General features: G+C 39.2%; 1 protein-coding gene across 1 annotated transcript in view; it reads left to right on the top strand.

Annotated features, from left to right (window-relative positions):
* Positions 1–19250, top strand: part of nrxn2b (neurexin 2b) — a 580176-nt gene that overhangs the window by 205312 nt on the left and 355614 nt on the right. Inside the window, exon 5 of the mRNA XM_080051970.1 lies at positions 12748–12771. Within this exon, the coding sequence (XP_079908096.1) occupies positions 12748–12771 (24 nt within the window). The remainder of the gene's footprint in view (positions 1–12747; positions 12772–19250) is intronic.

Below are 19250 nucleotides of genomic sequence, written 5' to 3'. Positions count from 1 at the left end.
CACATGATCAATGAGCACACACGTTTGCTTCCAGGTCTCATACAACACACATCCTTTTACACAGTTACACTAATTTGATAGTCACATGAGCAGTTGCACTCATATGGCCTCAAAGGAGTACATGAGTATTTGAGCATAGCTTCCTATACATCAGTCTTTTATACTTCACATCGTGTGTGCCTTTCGATGTGTATTGACAATGCACGGCTTGTCCCTTTAACCATGTTTGATGTGGTTAAGCTATACTGTTACTGTTTATTACACCATCTAGTCTTCAATGCAACCGAAAATTCAAATTGCAGCACACAGACACATTGTTACTGTTTTCTACTTTCCCTCCCCACTGGAGCTAGCTTGATATAATATTTGACATTACACATACCCTGCAGTCTACAAAACAAGGGCTTTGGATTCCAGCTGAAGTTATCGTAGAGCCCCAACGGTCTCATCCTCACTCTTGTCTGTTGTTCTTAATGGCTCTTGCAACGGCGTGCATATCTACCGCTGTATTAGTAAGCTCCAAAATAAGTAAAGGCTGTGAGCTCTCACAAGCCAGTCTCTCTCTATCTCGCTCTCACTCGGACTGTCTCGCCCGCCGCTGCATGTGTATATTTGCCTTCTTTCTCTGCGAAAAAACCTTTGAATTTGTCAGCTTTGTGTGGGATAAAATGAAGCAGACAGAATTAGGTGAGGTGATAGTGACTTCTCCGCCAAGAGAGAAAGGGGAGGAGATGGGTATTCTTGTATGCTTAACAAGTGGCCACAGATTCAGAGCTCCCCCTGCTGGTATATGGTAGTACTGCAAGTGCTTACACGGAAAGTAGAAAAAATGGCTAATCCCTGTGGTGGACAGTTGATAGGCAGGCAAGGACACTTTGCCTTGACCTCTAGTCAGTGCAAATCTCTTCCCCCCACAATACACACATACATTCCCACCCGTTCTAGCATTCAATGCACACATTGGTTTGAATAAGCAGCAAGTGATCCCTCTTCCCCCCTCCCTCACTGTGCACCCACTGACCCTGATGATCTACCATCATGGACATCTTGTAGACTGCAGTACTGGTGACCAGGCTTGCCCTTTCCCTCCACTGGGAACACACACACACACACACACACACACACACACACACACACACACACACACACACACACACACACACACACACATACTGCCTGTACACACTGCAGAAAGAGGAAGGCACACATACTAAGGTGGAAAACCTCTTCTCAGGTTGTCTTTGGATAATGATATATCATATATGCTGCACAAGACATGAAACACATAGTGAAAATAGGTCAAATATTAAAGGTGCACTATGCAGTTTCATAGTGTTGCTATTTACAACTGTGTAAATAGCAACAGTGATACAGTTACTGCTAAAGTTAGCTTTTCAACTTCAAACAGTGTTCCAGGGATGCTTTTTCCTTGTGAGTAAAGTGTATCTATTCAGTTAAGAGAATAAACCTAAATAAATTGTAAATTCTCTAACACACCCAAAGTAACATAGTGCACCTTTAAGTGCACAATGACACTCTAGCATACCCTTTTGACAGATACACAATGCATGCTTAAAATATAAACTGATCATTCTAAACTGCACTGCATGTTCTGTGAGTATTGATTTTCAGATTTATTTTTTTCTTTTGATTCCCACTCTGGTTTTCCCAGAAGCCACAGAGACACATAGACTCATCTGTGTGCACTATTGTATTCCTCGCAAGGCAAACTTTTTGGCATTGACAACTGGAAATATCAGCCGTGATCCCATTGTAAATCCCCCGGACATATACTAAAACCACTGGCGCCTGTGTTATTATGTTCATAGCCATTACTGTCATTACAGTAACTCAAAGTCAGTCCATCACTTAGTGTGTATTGCAGAGTAGCTGTAAGAGCAAGTGCATATATCAGGGAGATGTGTTTGTCCTGTGGCACTTTTTGATGAATGTTTGGTGTTAAATTATCCTCTTTAATTATTAAATTCACACAAAGGTTCTGATATGATTTTCAGCGGTGAGACGGGAAGTATTTCAATTGCATTAAAAGTTCAACAAATAAACAAAAATATTGGAACAACTGTCCTATGTCTGAAAGGGAGCTTTGTTATAACACACTAGAGTTCATGTTGCCAGATTATTCTTTCAGTCAGGCCAGTATTAAAAATTAGTTCAGGTAGCATAATACATAAGTGCTTTTCCTTAGATAATAAATGGTGAATCAATTTTAGAATTACAGCCAGTGCACCATGTATACTTCCAGCAATGCTGGAAAAAAGCTTGATGACATGCTTTCGATCTACTGGAAATATAGGAATACAGAACCACAGTCTTTTGTAACATATTCTTGGAGGGCTAACTTTGTTTCACAATGGCGATCACTGGAACAATCAGAATAGCCTCACACAACACAGCAGCCTGACTGTAAGCTTAACAGCCACTCGAGTCCCAGGGGACACCGCAGGCACTCAGAGGAAACATAACACACACATACACACACTGGCAAGGGAAAGGAAGTGTGCGCTTGTATGGCTGCCTTGTTTGTTCATGAGAGGTGTGCACAATAGAAGGTTGGAATATAAAGTATAGTGCTTCTGTCTGAGACTGTTATACTATCCTACCAGTGGGAGGATGGGGGGAGCACTGGGAGCCAGACAGTTTGTTATCTACTATAAAAAGAACAGAAGCAAGCTTTCCTTTAATTCCCCCGATGTGACTTTACGATACAACTAAAATATTTGACATTAACTCCCAGAAGTGGGCCAGTCGTATAGCAGCCAACCTTTTGAGCCCAATATCTCCCTTTTTTTTACTATGCCATTTGTTCACTATGTATCACTGGCATCCTTTCCTTCCGATTATTCTCTCACCTACTGTTCAACTGCCGGCCCATGGTTGAGCTGGAGGAGGCAAGCTTTGACATCACAATCGAGTTCAGCAAAGGATACATTGAGAATTATAATCTATTACACATAGGTAGCTAAGGAACTTAGGTATTGCAATTCTAAGAAATTGGATGGATTTATTTTATTTTGTCGGCAACACACAACCTTGGAAATCTATATAGCGGCACATATGAAAATGTTTCTTTGCCATAGCCCAGATTGATATTAAACACGTGTGATTCAAACTCCAGGCAAACCTTGCTAACATGGAGGCAACAGCAGTGTGGCTATACATGTGTTCACAGTTAAACACAGTGTCATTGCTATTATACAGAAATGTAAAAACAAAAACACTACTGTTTAAAGGCTGGTGTTTTAATTATGCATTCCACCCCCCACCCCCCCCCAAAAAAAAGATTAGATAGCACCACTATCAAAGGTAAACATTATTTTCAAAGTGTGGGTTATTGTGAATCTGCAGGCATGCATGCCACTGTTTATGATTATGGAGGCTTGAACACATCATCAAAGTAAATAATGGACAACATTAGATAAAATCCAATAAAGGAAACATTGTTTTTTCATTAACACACACGCATAGGGGAGAACGGGGTAATTTGTCACGCGGGTTGGTTGTCACAATCGTTATATCTCGGAACCAGAAGGCGCTGTCTGTGAAATTTTGGTATGTAACTATCCAGAATTGGGATCAGAGGTCACCTACATAGTCTTCATTGGAGTTAGACTGCTGAATTTGAGGTGAGACGACTGTTTGTGTTTTTCATGTCAAATTGAAAATATTTAGCTCCTCAGTATTTTTCTTCTAGGCTTTTACAGAATGGGTTTATAACAAAACACTTGTTACCCATACAAAGTGTGAAGGGTAAACTATAGTTTAGATTGTGGTTAGCAAGCTAATTAGTTGTCAGATGGTTGTTGGCCTTGATGCTAGCAAGAAATTCAAGTTGGGGTTGGTCGTCAAATGTTTTGGGGGGTTGGTTGTCACATGTTATCTCAAGGCTGCAGCCAGAAAAGGAACCCAATAACGAAATAAATTGTCAAGCTGTATCCTCACTGACACCCCAGAGAAGGAAATAATAGAGCAGGAAAAGGCAGCTAGCATGCAAAAGAAAAAAGGGCAACAAAATCAAAACAACCCAGTGCATCCCAAACTAGACCAGCTGCCAAGGCTACAGTAAGTTATGTAGGCATATTTGTCAACTTGACAGTGCAATTAAACTTTCTAATTTAGTTCTACTTGCTTGCCTTCTTTTTAAGATTATTCCCATTAAGATAACATTGTGACAAACAACCCCATAGTGTTTGACAACCGACCCCTTGATGGGGTTGGTTGTCACAATGTGTAAGGGTGTCTTTGATGATTAATTTCTTCTTTATTACAATAAGATAGAAAAAGTGAGGGGTACACATTTCAAGCCAACACCTTAAGCTTCAATTTAATGTAGGAATGACTATTGAAAGATGTTTAGGTGATAAGCAATTCTCACTAGAGTAAAAAGCGTGCCTACTTACCCCGTTCTCCCCTACACATACCGCTCTCACCAACACCCCAATTCTAGAACTCCTCTAGCCTTCATGTATGTCTACTATACATGATATAAATATGTGCTAGCTGACATTATGTTCATCACCTTCAAAACTTTGATCTCACGCTTCACCTGCATAAACCCTCGCACATACCACAGTATAAGGTGTTTATATAGAGAAACGGGTCAGGCCAAGGGACTGAAAAACATTTGATAAAGAAATAGATTTTTTCACCCAAGAAAAACGAGTGCAATTTGAGATTGTAACGCAGGATTGCTGTTGTGACTGAGCAATTCATCACGGAGAATCATTGTCATATATTAACATTGTAAGATCTTCTACATGCAGTTTTTCATTTAGAACGTTTTAAAAATACACAATCAATTTTAAACTCTTTTTCCTAATTCTGTCAATATGTTGTGATCCTTGTTGCTAAAACAACACCACTCTAGACTCCAGTGGCAGGTCATTTCGGGGGAAAATATCACATTCATTTCATATGAGCTTAAAACGTCAACCCTGCCACAACCCCCTTTATTCAATACTAGATGCCTAGATGCTTCCCTCCTCTTTTATTTGTTCTTCCTATATCTACCTCTATTACTTAATCAGATTATTTTGTCAGCTATTTCTGTAAGGCATGATCAGCTGAAGTTACCCTCCCTCATACTCCTTCCCCCATCAGTCCATCCCTCCTCTCATCCCATCTTCTTTCAAGAGTCAGCCACAAATCCTTTGAGAGAACCAATCAGTTTCTCCCCCTCTCCTTCTCTCTCTCTCTCTCTCTCTCTTTTTCACTTCGACCATCTTATCCATTCTTGCTAGCAACTTGTCACTTAGCAACAGTGTCTGCTATGCTGCTGGGTAGTGAATCGTCTATGGCTGCAGTACCCCGGTAGTTGCTTTAAAACCTTTTCACACACTTAGGTCTTCCAGTTGGACCCAATTATATTATTGATAATAGATTGTCCGAAAAGTCCTTATTAACTTGGGAGCAGAATCTAAAGCCCCCTATGCCTTGGTCCCTTGTATAGGCATGCACAAGTGCTCCAAGAAAATAAGTTGTCAAAGCAAAAGTAATTTGGGTTAAACTCCTTGGCGAAGGTAGGAAATTAACAAATGGCTGGTTATTCCAACTATCTAAATGGAACCAAGGGTTTAGAACGTTGGGGCCACCCCACTTAAACACCTTATGGATTAGCTCCTGCCATTCACATGTTGGGATCTCAATAACGCCAACACGATCTGTTTAGCGTTATGACAGATTGAATCTCTCGTGGCCAAATGAGAAAATAAGCTATTTTGATTGCTAAGCTTTGTCAACACATACAGCAACGCACACTTTGCGGCAACGGTATAAATTACTATTCAACGCAGGCAAGGGTAGTGGATTTGTTTGATGTACATAATGACATGCCAACACCACTGTAATCCTTTTCTCAGTTTACCGCCAAAGACATTTTAAGTATTCCTAATGTGCCCCAGCCGTGCTGAAAAGTGGAGGGAGGGGTGCAGTCATCGTTTTATTGTGTATGTGAAGGGGATGTGCAGTTAATGCATTTTCTGTCATTATTTTCATGTTGCGTTTTTTTTTTTTGCCATGCTGATATGAGTTCAACACCTCAAGCACAGCCGCTACATTGCCTAGAAATACAAACACCTCATGCTAAAAAATCTGCACAGCTGTTTTCTATCGAAACCGGGATATTCTGTACATTTGAGGGCAGAAAAAAGCTAATTTGCATCACATTTCCACCTCTATTAGCATATCCACCCGCATCCCCACACTCACTCACTCATCAGCCTCATTTGCCACTACCTGCTCCAGCCCTTTCATGTTTATTCATCCCTCTGTCTCGCAGACCTATAATCAGTTAACAATGCACCGTACCATTTGCACATTCAAACAGGTGGAAACAGCTAATACAATTTAATTTAGAGAGAAATAGCTAAGAGATTGGGAAATATATCAGGATAGTACAGGACAAGTCAGCTGGGTGGATGATGTAGGAATACACTAAGTAGAGGGGGCCTTGTAAATAGATAATGACTAGCAGTCAATATATTTTAATAACTGCTTGCTCAACGTGAAACCTGTTGTAAAATATCACCAAAGTAAAAGGAGAGATAAAGACAGACATGCCTCCATATCAGGAAGGTGGTGTCCTTCAAATCTTCCTTCACACCATTTTCGTTAGTCATTAAAAGCTAGTGGTTACTCTAAAGAGTATAAAGAATGTACCATTTTATGAATAAACCGTGTTCACAAGTGCGTACTAAATGCAAACAATTAAGAGCAGCTGTGTCTACTCTCAAAAGCGTGCATATTCATGTTCAGCTGCTCGATCTCTGTAATCTCCGCCTCGATCAGAATTCACAAGAGTTAAGTGATGGAGATAAAAGTTAACCATAGAGTAAATCTTCTTTCCCAATTTGATATTAATTCTTGAATGACAACACTTTGTTTAGTTAGATGAGCCATCCGTCTGTCCACAAGATCTATTGCATTTCATTTGTCTGAAGACTAGCAGCCATTCATTCTGAAGCATTGAGCTAAGCAAGGGTACACACACTACGCAGAGACAAACCCCTTCACGAAATGGTCCAATGCAATGTCACAATGTTAATTATGTACAATTCAATTATTTGAAATCAACCCAATAAGGGATATCACAATAAACAGTTGATCATTATTAATCACTTGGTTTGCTGTAACTTAGCCTTTATGTTATGAAACTTCAGCAGTTGAACTAGTGGATTGACGTTGAATTGAGCCCTATACTGATAGAATCAACGGGGGAAAGAAGGGCCACTGTACAATGAGGGAGTCTGTCAGTCATTCAGAGATGGGGAAAAAATAGACCTGAGGATGATGAGGAAGCACAACAGAAAATGAGAAAATTATTATTATCTGCATTGCAATACACTATGTCCTAGTGAAATTTTCATGCACTCAAACACCAAGACAGAAGCACACCCCTCATGCGCTGTCTGCAGACTTCTCGCTGTAATTGCGGTGACATTTATATTTGCACCTGAAGCCTGTCTGCCAGCTTTCATTACATGGAGCCAGTTTTTAGAGAGGGGCGGCCTATATAGTGAATGCCACATGATTGGAATGAACGCAGCACCAAACCAAATGTACCTGAAAGAGCTATTTTGAATCCAAACCCCAGCTCCCCTCCACCTCACCCACCTAAAGACTGTCCGTGTTACACATGACACAGCACACATTCATAAATACCCAGCAATGCACGTAAATGTATGTATTCTCTCACTCACATGGCCAACACAAATTGAGTTTATACTTAAATGTTTACAACACATAATGCATTTTCATGGGTCTCTCCTCATTCATTTAGGCGGTGGAAGTTTCATTGGATGACAGATGGCACCCATTCCCTCCCCCTCACACCCGTAATACTATTCTACAATATCCCTTTCATCATGTATTTCTTAAGCCCCCAAATTGGAAATTTATCGTAGAACGGTCATCTGTCTTAGAACTTCCTCAGTTACAATGATTAATCTATCTGGACTGGGGATCTTGGCTCCGCTGCACTGTCCCATTGATCATTTCCAGCGCTTTGTCATTAAATATTTATTCAGCTTATTGGAAGTGGTGGCCACAGTTCAGTAACGTCCACCGTGACGAGTGTGTAAAAGATCAGCGACTCAACAAAAACATAATTTTACATCTTGGCCAATTATGGCAGGCATCCAGCAGGACTTTGGCATAATAAGCAGTGAGATGAATGTACAAAGCATAATAGGTGCAAATCTACGAAACACCAACAGCGAGTTATACCATGTTGTTGTTGGCGTTAGCTTACTTTCTCCTCTTTCCTTATACACCCATCACCCGATATTTTAACACACAAAGATGTCTAACCTCAAGGGGGTCTTTGAGATGGATCGAAACAGAAAGTTGTTTGTCAGCGCCTGTGGTTGTTTACATGACTAGGCGCTTTATCTTCCATCAGCAAACATCGGCATCCGCAGCCTTCGTTTCTCTCCCGCATGGGTCAATTACAGAAAGGGTGGCAGGCTGCCACAGCAGGGGGGCTCCAGGCATGTTGGGTTAGATGCAAAGTTGAAACAGACAAGTTGAAAAGTGTGACGCGTGGAAGGGGAAATTTACCATAAGGCAGTCAAATTAGTAGTGTGGAAAGTAGGGGCAAGCACTTGCATGTTCTCTCTCTCTGATTTGTTTAGCTCCCAAATCCCTATACAGAGATGTATCTTCTGGTATAGTCCCAGTTGCTGTCAGAAGCACAATACCTCCTCTAAAGTACACCCCCTCTCTCACTGAGACAAGTTGGCACTCCTGGGATGCTTTCTGAAAGGGAGGAGGCGGGATTCATCTCATATGCTTTGCTAGTGTCGGAGAGATGTCACACATTCCTCCTGGATCCATTCTGGAGTTGGGGAGAGAAAAACATTGGGAAATCATGACAAGAAACCCTTTAAAAATAGCTAACCATTCTTTCTACTCAATGCCAATAGAAATAGAACAAAACTTTCCATTTTGCACTCGATTGATTCTGACAACGGAGCATCAGTTCAACACTACTTACAGTTCTCAGGCCTGTAAGGAAAAAAGTCTGACTTTTGTAATAGCTACGCCTTCTAGACCTTCTACACTTCTACATTTACACATCACTAGGCTTGGTGGCTCAGTTCACTACACTTTTTATTTCTAGTCTGGCAGTGTATTCAGTTAGCCCTTTCTACTCCCTATTATTCAAAACATGACCCAGATCTTACTCCCTATGAGTTTAATTTTAATGGAATAGTTGAATAATTATGGTGCTGATGAACTTAAACCCAGCAATTCTAATTTGATTCTGATAACCCACAACGCTTAATCAAGACAATATGAACAAAACAAAACAAATCAACATGTTGAATGCAGGTAAAAGTTTGACTTTTAACAATAACAAAATGACTATATTTCCTTATCCATTGAATTCAGCTTTTAAATACACTTGTTCCAAGTTAATCTTCATTATTTTGTCTGTTGGACAGTCACATCAATTTTTCTGCATGTTATAAACCTGTAAATAAATAACCCTTCTATGGAGACCTGCACAGGGATAATGAAACTCATTATACAAGATTGTGCAGATGCCCTTCATGCCAGCCGTTCACTCTATTTCATAGATCATCCGACATTTCTGAAAGATCATTTTTTTCACAAACCTTCCCAGGGTGGTCCTGTCAAATAACTGATAAAGAGATAAGTCCAACATCCAGACATCAAATGACTGAGGGATCTAAAAGCTCAAGAATTCAAAATGTTGCATTTATTTTCGCCATGCTGTATCTCTAACCGCCTTTCAGTTACTTTCAATTACAGTGCACAGTCATTGTCACCACAAGCTCACCATTAACATCAGATCAGCTGAAAGCATACACATCTTCCGCCACAACCTTAAAACGCATCTCGTCAGACTACACCTTGACTAGGAGAGAAGAAGAAAAAAAAATGCACTTGTTAGACCTACTTGTAGCACTTACGTGTGGCAATTTGTAGTTTGGTTTATTTGAAGCTACCTACATGATTCATGTTGTTCTGAGTTTGTACCTTCATTGTTGAATGCACATGGAAGTTGCTTTGGATAAAAGTGTCAGCTAAATACAAAGCAATGTAATGTTTTGTAAGGGCATGTGTCAAACTTAATTATATATTCTCAGGTTTCCAGTAGTTGGAGCTACCTACCATTTCTGTTCTTTGATGTATCCGATGTTGTTTGGTAGCTCAAAGACATGGGGGTACTGTGTGGTGTGTATATGCAAATGTGCACCCACTTTTCAATATTCCTTACCCAGTTAATAGATTTAGAAGAGCCATTAGACAAAGTGAATAACTGGTGACAACACTTTGCCGTGACCCTGGATCAAAGAGTGGGCATGCATGAAACTTCAAATCAGCCCAGTTAGCCTTATATGGAGGACTGTGTTCATGATTGCCACTTGGCTCCCACACAGTTGGCACACACATGCAGTAATCCATCCCACACAGACACACCCACCCACCCGTACAGTAGTGTACATAATGTACATTATACAGACTTAGACTTACTTGCACAACATTTCACACACACAAATTACCATTGTATGTAGTGGCTATGTTTGTTTGGCAGTGGCAATGTGTTGTGTAAAGATCTCAACTGCCATGGCTTGGAGCTATGTTGTGATTTTTTTTTAGAAGGGATTATAACTTTATGTAAAATCTGGTTTTAACCTTAATCCCAAACTGTGTTTTTTGAATTGGCAAGTGGTCTATTCCCAATAGGTGGGACCCCGTAGATTCACCCTTTTGCCCAGATTCTGGTGTCACATATGTCACCCGCAGCAGCTGACAATAATAACTTCTCAGATAAGATGTCCTCTAGATGTCCACTCCGTCCTGAGGGAAATACTTGGGGGAAGATCTCAGTGATAGATCTTTAACCCTCACACTGCCACTGCTCATCACTGCATGGTTGCACACTAGAGCCTTAAAGGTGCACTGTGTAACTTTGGATGTGTCAAATAAGTGAACATCTTCTAAGGTATATACTTATGACTGAATAAACAAACTTTACTAAAGGGAAATTGGATCCGTTGAACACTGTTTTAAGTTATAAATCTACCTTAAAAGCTATTGTTTCACTGTTATTGTTGTTTACAATACTCTAGCCATAAGTTTAGTTCCAGGTGCCTCAACATAATGTTGTTTCAATTTATGATGATACAATGATTCAATACTAAGAATAACAGAGGAAATATATGTTGTAAACTAATTGCAGGCTCTACAAATGTAAACAAATCCCCCTATTCTAAAACTGCATAGTGCACCTTTAATGCCGGATATACATCAAAAGCATTGTAATGTATCTTAAGGTGGACATTTTATCTATTGCACCGTTGTCAGCTTGTTACTTCACCATTAAAACCTATTTTAAAAAGTGTGAAAGTGATGATGTGTTATCTTAATAACATACTGCCAGGCATTTCAGCAAGGAAAAGGCATTTTTATTGTTTACATACTATATGTATTGTTGGAAATATCCCTTCACCAAGTGCAAACAGAAATGTATGTGATTTATGTTTACAGTGATTTGAAAGCTGCACTGCAGTTGGTAGCCATGCCATTACAGTGAACTGATGTTTTACAGGACTGGACGTCACTGAATACAATGTTGACAGACGATGTGATGATGTGTGATACCATTCCTTATTTATTGATAGATTTTTTTTCCCATTTCATGGTTCAGTTTGCACGCTTTTCTTCTCCCAGATATTTAAAAAAATGTAGTTTTATTCTGAATATGACTTCAATAAACATGGTTCTTTCTTTCAGGATACTGCAGATGCCAGGACCATTTTATACAATTACTCTGTGCTTTTTTTCTCTACTCTATACCTTTCTCTTCTGCTCAAGAATATGCACAATTATTTCTGCTTTCCTAAATGCCCCTGATGACTTCTCATTAGTGCCTTTGACACTGTAAATGCTTTCTACCATAATTGTCCATTTTAACAATGCAATTTATTTTTGGTTTTCTCCTGCATATAGTAGGCCCTTAAAATCTACTCTGTGGAAATGTGCCCACATACTTGCACCTTTTCAAGTCATTGAGACATGATTGGCCCCACCCAGTACTAAAGCACGCCATTTTGAAATGGACTACACCCCAACGCCAACCAAGCCCGCTGACCAGATTAGACTCGTAGAGTGAATACTAATATTGATTTACTTTCCCCGATCCCCGATCCCCTGCTCAAAACAACACCCCCGTCAAACTACCCCAAATCCCCTCTGTGAAAGTTGATTTTCTAACTCTTGTCTCTTTTACTAACAACAAGCTTCAGAATTCTTCCAATTTGATTCTTTTCATTGGTGGATTTTTCTTTTCCCTTACCTTTTTATTATTTCACTGACTAACACTGTCTCATTCACGGAATGTGAACCATCTATTGTTTTCTCTACTTAACCTGCGACTTACATACTAACAAATGTATTGTTATCCTTTTATTCCTTTTTTTATTTTCTAAACGACCCTTATAAAACTAAGTCAAACAATTGCTTTCTTTATTTCTTTATTTGGATGTTTTTTCTATACAAACAATAGGAAAATTTTTTTTTTACTATTACATAATTTTTTTTTCTTGGAACAAATCGCCTGTTAAAAGGAGAAGCTGGTTTTGCCAAAGGCGATTGCAGTTTTTTTCTTTCCCACTTTTTTGGGGTTGAGGTGTGTTTCCCTGGGTTTAAGGATTGTCATTATTATTTTTTTCTTTCTCCTCCCCCTGTTTTCTCCTGAAGCACGCAGGCATTGGACACGCTATGGTAAACAAACTGCATTATATGGTAGATATCATTCTAATTGTCTTATACTTTGGTTTGCCCTGGGTTTTCCGTTACCTCTTTCTATTCTGTTTGCTTTACTGAAAGTCCAATCCGCCATCAATTCCACGGTAGCTGGAAAAACTCCACCTCTCTGTTTTTCTTTTAGCCCTCTCTTGATATATGTTATTGCTTTTTCTTGCCATCCAGTTCTCCCCTTCCTGAAACAAATGACCGAGTTCATCCAAAGAGGTCTGCCCAAAAAGATATAGAAATTATATCAATTAAGACTTTATTTTTTGTTGTTTCTCTCCCTTTTTATTTGGTTATTATTTTTTTATATATTTTTTTATACTTCAACACTATCCGTATGAAGAAATAAAGAATCATAATGCAAGATACTTTCTCAATTAAGTATTGGAAAAGAGTAACCTTTACTTTTTTTGTTGGTCCCTGTTTCCTCCTGATTTATTTTCTTAAAAGAACCTTCTGATGTGAGCGCACACAGCCGAGTTCTCAAGCAGACAAATAACCCACTATGGCAACTCCAGTGAGAGGAAGTAAAACATGAAAAAAAATAGCTTTTGATCATACATTTCCAGAACTTTTTATCAACATGAAAGGAATAGCACCAATATAACATCTTGCTATGTTGCATCATGTGGACCTGTTCAGCCTGCTATCTACGCCCGGCACCCTATGCTTTATGGAGTCATGAAGAGTATTTACAACTCATGATTTAGCGGCCAAAGCCCTAGCTGTAAAGTAGGCCTCAAATGAGGGCTTGATCCCATTAGTGGCCTTAGGCTGATATATGATCAAGATGGAGCTGTTGGCAGAAACTGCACCTGAACACAACCACCTCTCCCACACACACACACATGTAAACACTTAATGAAGTGCCTTAATTTGGCAGTCGTCCCCAGCACTCGAGTGCAGAAATGATCTGACCAGGAGAACTGGTTGAAAGCTAATTATTGAGAATTAAATGGCAGTTTCACTTTTATTAAGCTGCAGACAGGGAAGTGTGCCAAAATAACTTAGCAGACTCATACATATTAAGACTAAAGCAGTGGGATTGTATCTGAAAAAACGCCGTTATTAGGCTGAATGTTTACTATAAGGCCACATTTAGCATGCAGTTGTGATCAGTCTTACTTGCTTTCACTGGACTTTCTAATCAATAAACCAAGCTCTTTGCCTATTGATACGCAGGCAATCCACTGCCATGGGAAAATCTTAGCTGTGTGCGCTTCACCCCTCATTAACACTAATACTAACTTATATTCCTTATACTTTACTGGTCTCAACCTTTGCATGAAGAGACTTAACCCCCCTCTCCCAATTTTATTTTTTCTTTGTTTTTATATATACAGATTACATTGAGTATATATGTATATGTATATATCATGGCTAACATATATACATACATATATCAGTTTTTTTAATATAATCAATATAGCCATAAAACACGTTGGCCACCCCTTCTTGCTGTTTTTCTTGATTTCACTTTTCTTTGATTTTTATTTCTTATTTATAGGTTTTAACTACCAAATTAACGTACTAAAATGAATAATGACCTCACACCATATATTCCTGAAAGAAAAAAAAGTGGGAAAAGTAAAGAGAGGAGGCAGGCTTTCATTATCTGGGTGAATAGAGGATTGATGCCTTGGGGCATAAATCCGCCTAATCCATCATAACACATGAGTTGGATGAAGACCGTTGTGGAAAGCCGCTGTATATGGTAGTGACTCACTCAATCTTAGCTCAAATTTTAAGGAGAAAAAGAAAAAGTGATGGAGCAATTTAGAGCTCACATCAGAAATAATTTGGTCGAATTCTAGTGCAGGCATAATGAGATCTGCAATCATCATGACCCTTTCCAATAGCGCAGAGGGACAGGGATAGTTATAATACTGAATGTGTCCTACGTTCTGAATACTAATATAGCTCTATTCACCAAGACAGTGAGGCCCTCTCTCCCCACTTGATTTTCCCTATTCTTTAAAAAAAAAACCCTCTCATCATTTCTGTTGATTTCATTTGTGATTGATGACATCATCTTGTCCCACTTCCACCTCCAAACTGACAGTACCCAATGGTTGTATTCCCGCACCCTGTTTGCATGTTTTTGTTTATTTTGGCTAGAACATTATAACATCAGCATACTCACAGGGTGTAAATGCTGCTCTAGCCCAGCGTGTGTCTGTTTGTTGCACACGTGTCTAAATGTTTTTTTTTTCTTCTTTCTGTTGCATACCTGTCCAAACAGAAACATTAGCATCTTCCTTCCCCCATTTGTCTGGTGTTTGTGGTGCAGTGCAATTATATCTGCGTCCCCATTTTGCTGCATCTTGCCGGATGTTTAAAAAAATATTAATTTTTTTATATGTGTTTGTGTTGTGTCTAAATGGAATTCTCCCTCCATACCCATTCTTCCTGTCATCGTTCCATTTAAGTGCATGGCTTGTGTGTGTGTGTCACCCTGTTGTCCCCGAATGGGTTCATTTAAAAACAAAACCCTTGTCACATGAAATAACACACATTCAGTCCAAATCTGGACCTGGTTTGAGCAATCAAATTGCAGAGGACATTTTAAAGAATCCTCACCTCTAACTCTTATCACAAAATTTTACTAAACCAGTGTTACTAATCTACAGAATCAAACCTTTGTTGTAACTGTACTAACAACCATTTTTGTGTCTGACTTTCCCTTACTTACAAAAATACTAACCGATTTTGTTCACCCTCCAACCCTTTTTAAAACTCTCTTCGGCAGATAGCCATGCCCCTTCTCTCCCAGATTCCCCTTGACGACCCTTGCCAAAACAGCACTTGCCCCGAGCTTCCCCTACTCTCCCTAATGTGTATACTAACCTAGACATGTAGCTTAGTTCAAAGGTTAATGGTTTACCTGACCAAACTACATATTCCATATTTAGTTCTGAAAGAGCCATTATCCCTCTACAATAAATCATGCACGACGAATACACATTGACAAGCTGCCAGACACCTATCAAAGTCCGCCACTGGAGAAAAAATTCCTTCTGTCCAATTTTCTCTTAAACAGCCTTCTCTCCTGCGGGCCTGGCTATAACCTGAGCTAATTGGGGGGCAGTGTGTGAAGTATGTTATTAGTATCTTATGAACACCTTCAACTGTACAATGTAATATATATAAATATTCTGACAGTAATCAAATGTAGTTCCTTCTAACAAGGGTAAGTGATTCACATTCAAGGTAAGCCACTCTGCTCGGATTATGATGTCAAATATATGAAGGTACTGAAGGCTATCTTACTTAGACTGTGCTGTGTAAGTCTAAAATAGCTGACAAATAAACTCCAGAAATTAAGCCAGTGAAAGTTAAGACGGATGCTCCCAATAACCACTCCTTTTGGGAATTACAGGTATAACATGATCTGTTCTGCTGCATGTAAAATGCCCAGTCTGCCCAGTGAGAGTGAGTAACTCACACAACCTATTCCATATTGAATACCTGACAGGATAAAGCTTTGAATACCATGAAGTTGTTGTTTTTTCGATCATATTGGCTATGGGTAACATAACACGTCAAGACTTACTTTGATACTTCTTCTCAGTTCCCCAATACCACCTTGGCTCATTCTGGTGGGCTTCTTTGTGGAAGTATAGACTGTGTGTGAGGCTCTCTCTCGTATATATCTTTTAGATTTCACCCTAGTAAGTACATGAGTGGCAACCAGACAATGGAAAATCCACAAATAAAAGCAATGAGCTGTGCTATTCCTCAGTTTGTCTCTTTGCTACATGGTGTAGATACATCTCCAACAACCCAGGATGTATACTTTTAATCTCACTAAAATAAAACATGGTTGTTGTTGTGCATAGGCTTTGGTTATTTTAGGTATAGTGTAATTGTTTTCCCTAAATTCACTAAGGCATTTTATATGCAATATAATGGTGTACTTCCCAGCACAGTTGGAATCACGTTGACCCTTGTTTACTTGATGAGATTGAGATCCACTTCACTGAGTGTTGAGTTGCCGTTGGCTTGCAGTCATTGAGCCTGATATGGTCAATGAACCAGTAACACGCTCTGCTGAGCACACACCAGGACTCCATAGAGAGAACAATTCTAGTTCACCATAAACTATGGCAGCTTTTTTATTCTGCTGGTACTTGGTGGTTCATGAGAAACAAGCACAAAACAAAAGAGATGTATTCAATAGAATAGAGCTTCATAACATACCAGAAGCCATTTCCCCTGCCTCGGGCCATTTGGCATGTGAATGGGTAAAATGGAATAGTTGCCATGATTTGAATTCAGACCTGTATCAGTAGCTTAGTATTATATTCAGCTGTAAACGGCTCCTTTGTTTTCTGATATTTCAGATCCACAGTTGTGTTACAGGTGTTGTCCTATTTGAATATTTTTTTAAGGGCTGTGTGTTGGTTGCTTATTTTCGGTACACACTGCTGTTAAGACTCTAAGAACTTTGCTTTAAAGTGCTGTCTTAATTTACCTTTAGTTAGATGGATTTCAAAGCAGTAATATTTTCATATTTAGTATTCTTTTAAAGATAAAATGTTTCTGCATGGTGCAGCACATTTTTTGAGTTTGGAATTCTGATTCCCTCCCTACTGTATGGCTTCCAGGCCTGGAGCCCCAATGTATCCACCTGTGATCTCAGCACCCTGTCCCTTCTAGGGCCAGTGATGCAAGTGTTTGTAATGTTACTCAACGGGATGAGTGTGCGGTCTGATCAAAGTGAATACACCAGCTTGTGAATAATTATGGTTAACCTCAAAGGAAACATGTGGGTATTTGTTTTGCTTTTGTTCATTTTAGAACTAATAATACATGTGTTTATGTTGAAACTTGACATGACGTGTCTAGGCTTTCTTTTTTTAGTATTTATTTTAATACATACATTATTTACATATAAACACTGCATGTATCTGCATACATTCAAAGCTTTGAAGAGCTAGTTTAGTGCTGCAATCTGGGATGAACAGGAGTCAAATACATTTCTTATCACTCCTTTTTCCTTAGCTGGGAACTTCATAGGTGTCTGGCAGCTTGTTAATTCTAGTGTTCCGTGGCCCAAATGAGCTCACCTTGACCTGAAAATGTACCATCCACAAGAGCCTAGCTTGGCCAAAAAATATTTCCATGTTCTGCTGAACCAGTCAGCAATTTAATTTCAGAAACTTTACATGTTATGTCTCTCTTCCCATCATATCCCCTTATATCGAAAATATGTCATGCCGTGGGTAGATGGCTTGGGCCAAAGTTCGTTGAGATAATTGTATATGACGTACGACATACAACTTCCGCCCCCCTTGTTTCTCTTTCTTAGCAACCAATAAGGTCTCTCTCGTCAATATGTGATAAATGAAGCTGCCTTGCTGAAAGCCCCGTCCGAGAACTAGTTTCTTAGCAACAGCAGACATAAAAATGAGTTGCCCTGTTAAGAAGGGAAGTACGGAAAGCGAAAAAATAAATGAAAAAATAAAACAGAAGATGTACACTCAGCTGGGGGGATTGATCTGTTGAGTGCAGTTGCTAAGGTTTCTTTCCAGCCCTCTGCTTTACAATGTGTGCTTCAAGGTTGTGTACTTGCGCTCATCAAAACTACAGTCAACAGTTAGTAGTGTCTTGAGATCTGACATTCAAAATTAAGTACTGCTACCTATTGTAAATGACCGAAATGTAAAGCTGGATCACGATTTGAAACGAAGCAAGCCTTTTGTTGGCATCACTTTTAAATGTGCAGAGATGATAAAATAAAACTGATGGTTGTATACACTGCTCCCTGCAGTGCTGTATTTAAGCTGTGTACATTTATGCAGAATAACAGATGTTGAATCAGAGACACAAGTGCTTCCCTTTTGCCCAGACCAGCTCTATTAAGATAATTAGACAATAAATTGGTCACTAACTGCAACAATATCTCCCAAATTAAACAGCATTATTTTGCAGAATGTCTGCGTGGCTGCATAGCTGGTACTTTGATAGCAAACACAGCCACTTTCATACATCAGCCAAAGGTATTTTTTAAGAAATACTGGAATTTGTTGCATTGTATTGATTATAATATCAAAAGAGATTTTAATTAGTGATGATTCCTGGAGAAACTGTCGGCAATAACTCCTTAACCTCATTTGAGTTGCCTACTAATTTCATGTGAGCATATCTCATTTCTCATTTAATTTACCCTACAGGTATTCTTTGATCTGACAAGGTAGGGTCTGATGTAAAACATTTTAAACTGTTGCTTCACCTCATCTTGGAGGCCTTGTGTTACATCAGTACAAGAGTGGTCTCCACACATTCTGTTGTAATTTAGGTCAAAACTCAATCTGGTTAGTCATCTTCCATTAATGCGAGGGTACTGAAATTTACAGACATCAAAATACTATTTGCAAAGAAAAGCCTGGAGCAGCCTCAACAACTTACCCTTTATACATCTGTTTTTAAAATTATTTTTAGGATGT

Source organism: Ammodytes marinus (genome assembly GCF_949987685.1).
Source record: "Ammodytes marinus genome assembly, chromosome: 23".
NCBI classification, from domain to species: domain Eukaryota; kingdom Metazoa; phylum Chordata; class Actinopteri; order Uranoscopiformes; family Ammodytidae; genus Ammodytes; species Ammodytes marinus.
This window is presented reverse-complemented; position numbering and strand designations above follow the sequence as displayed.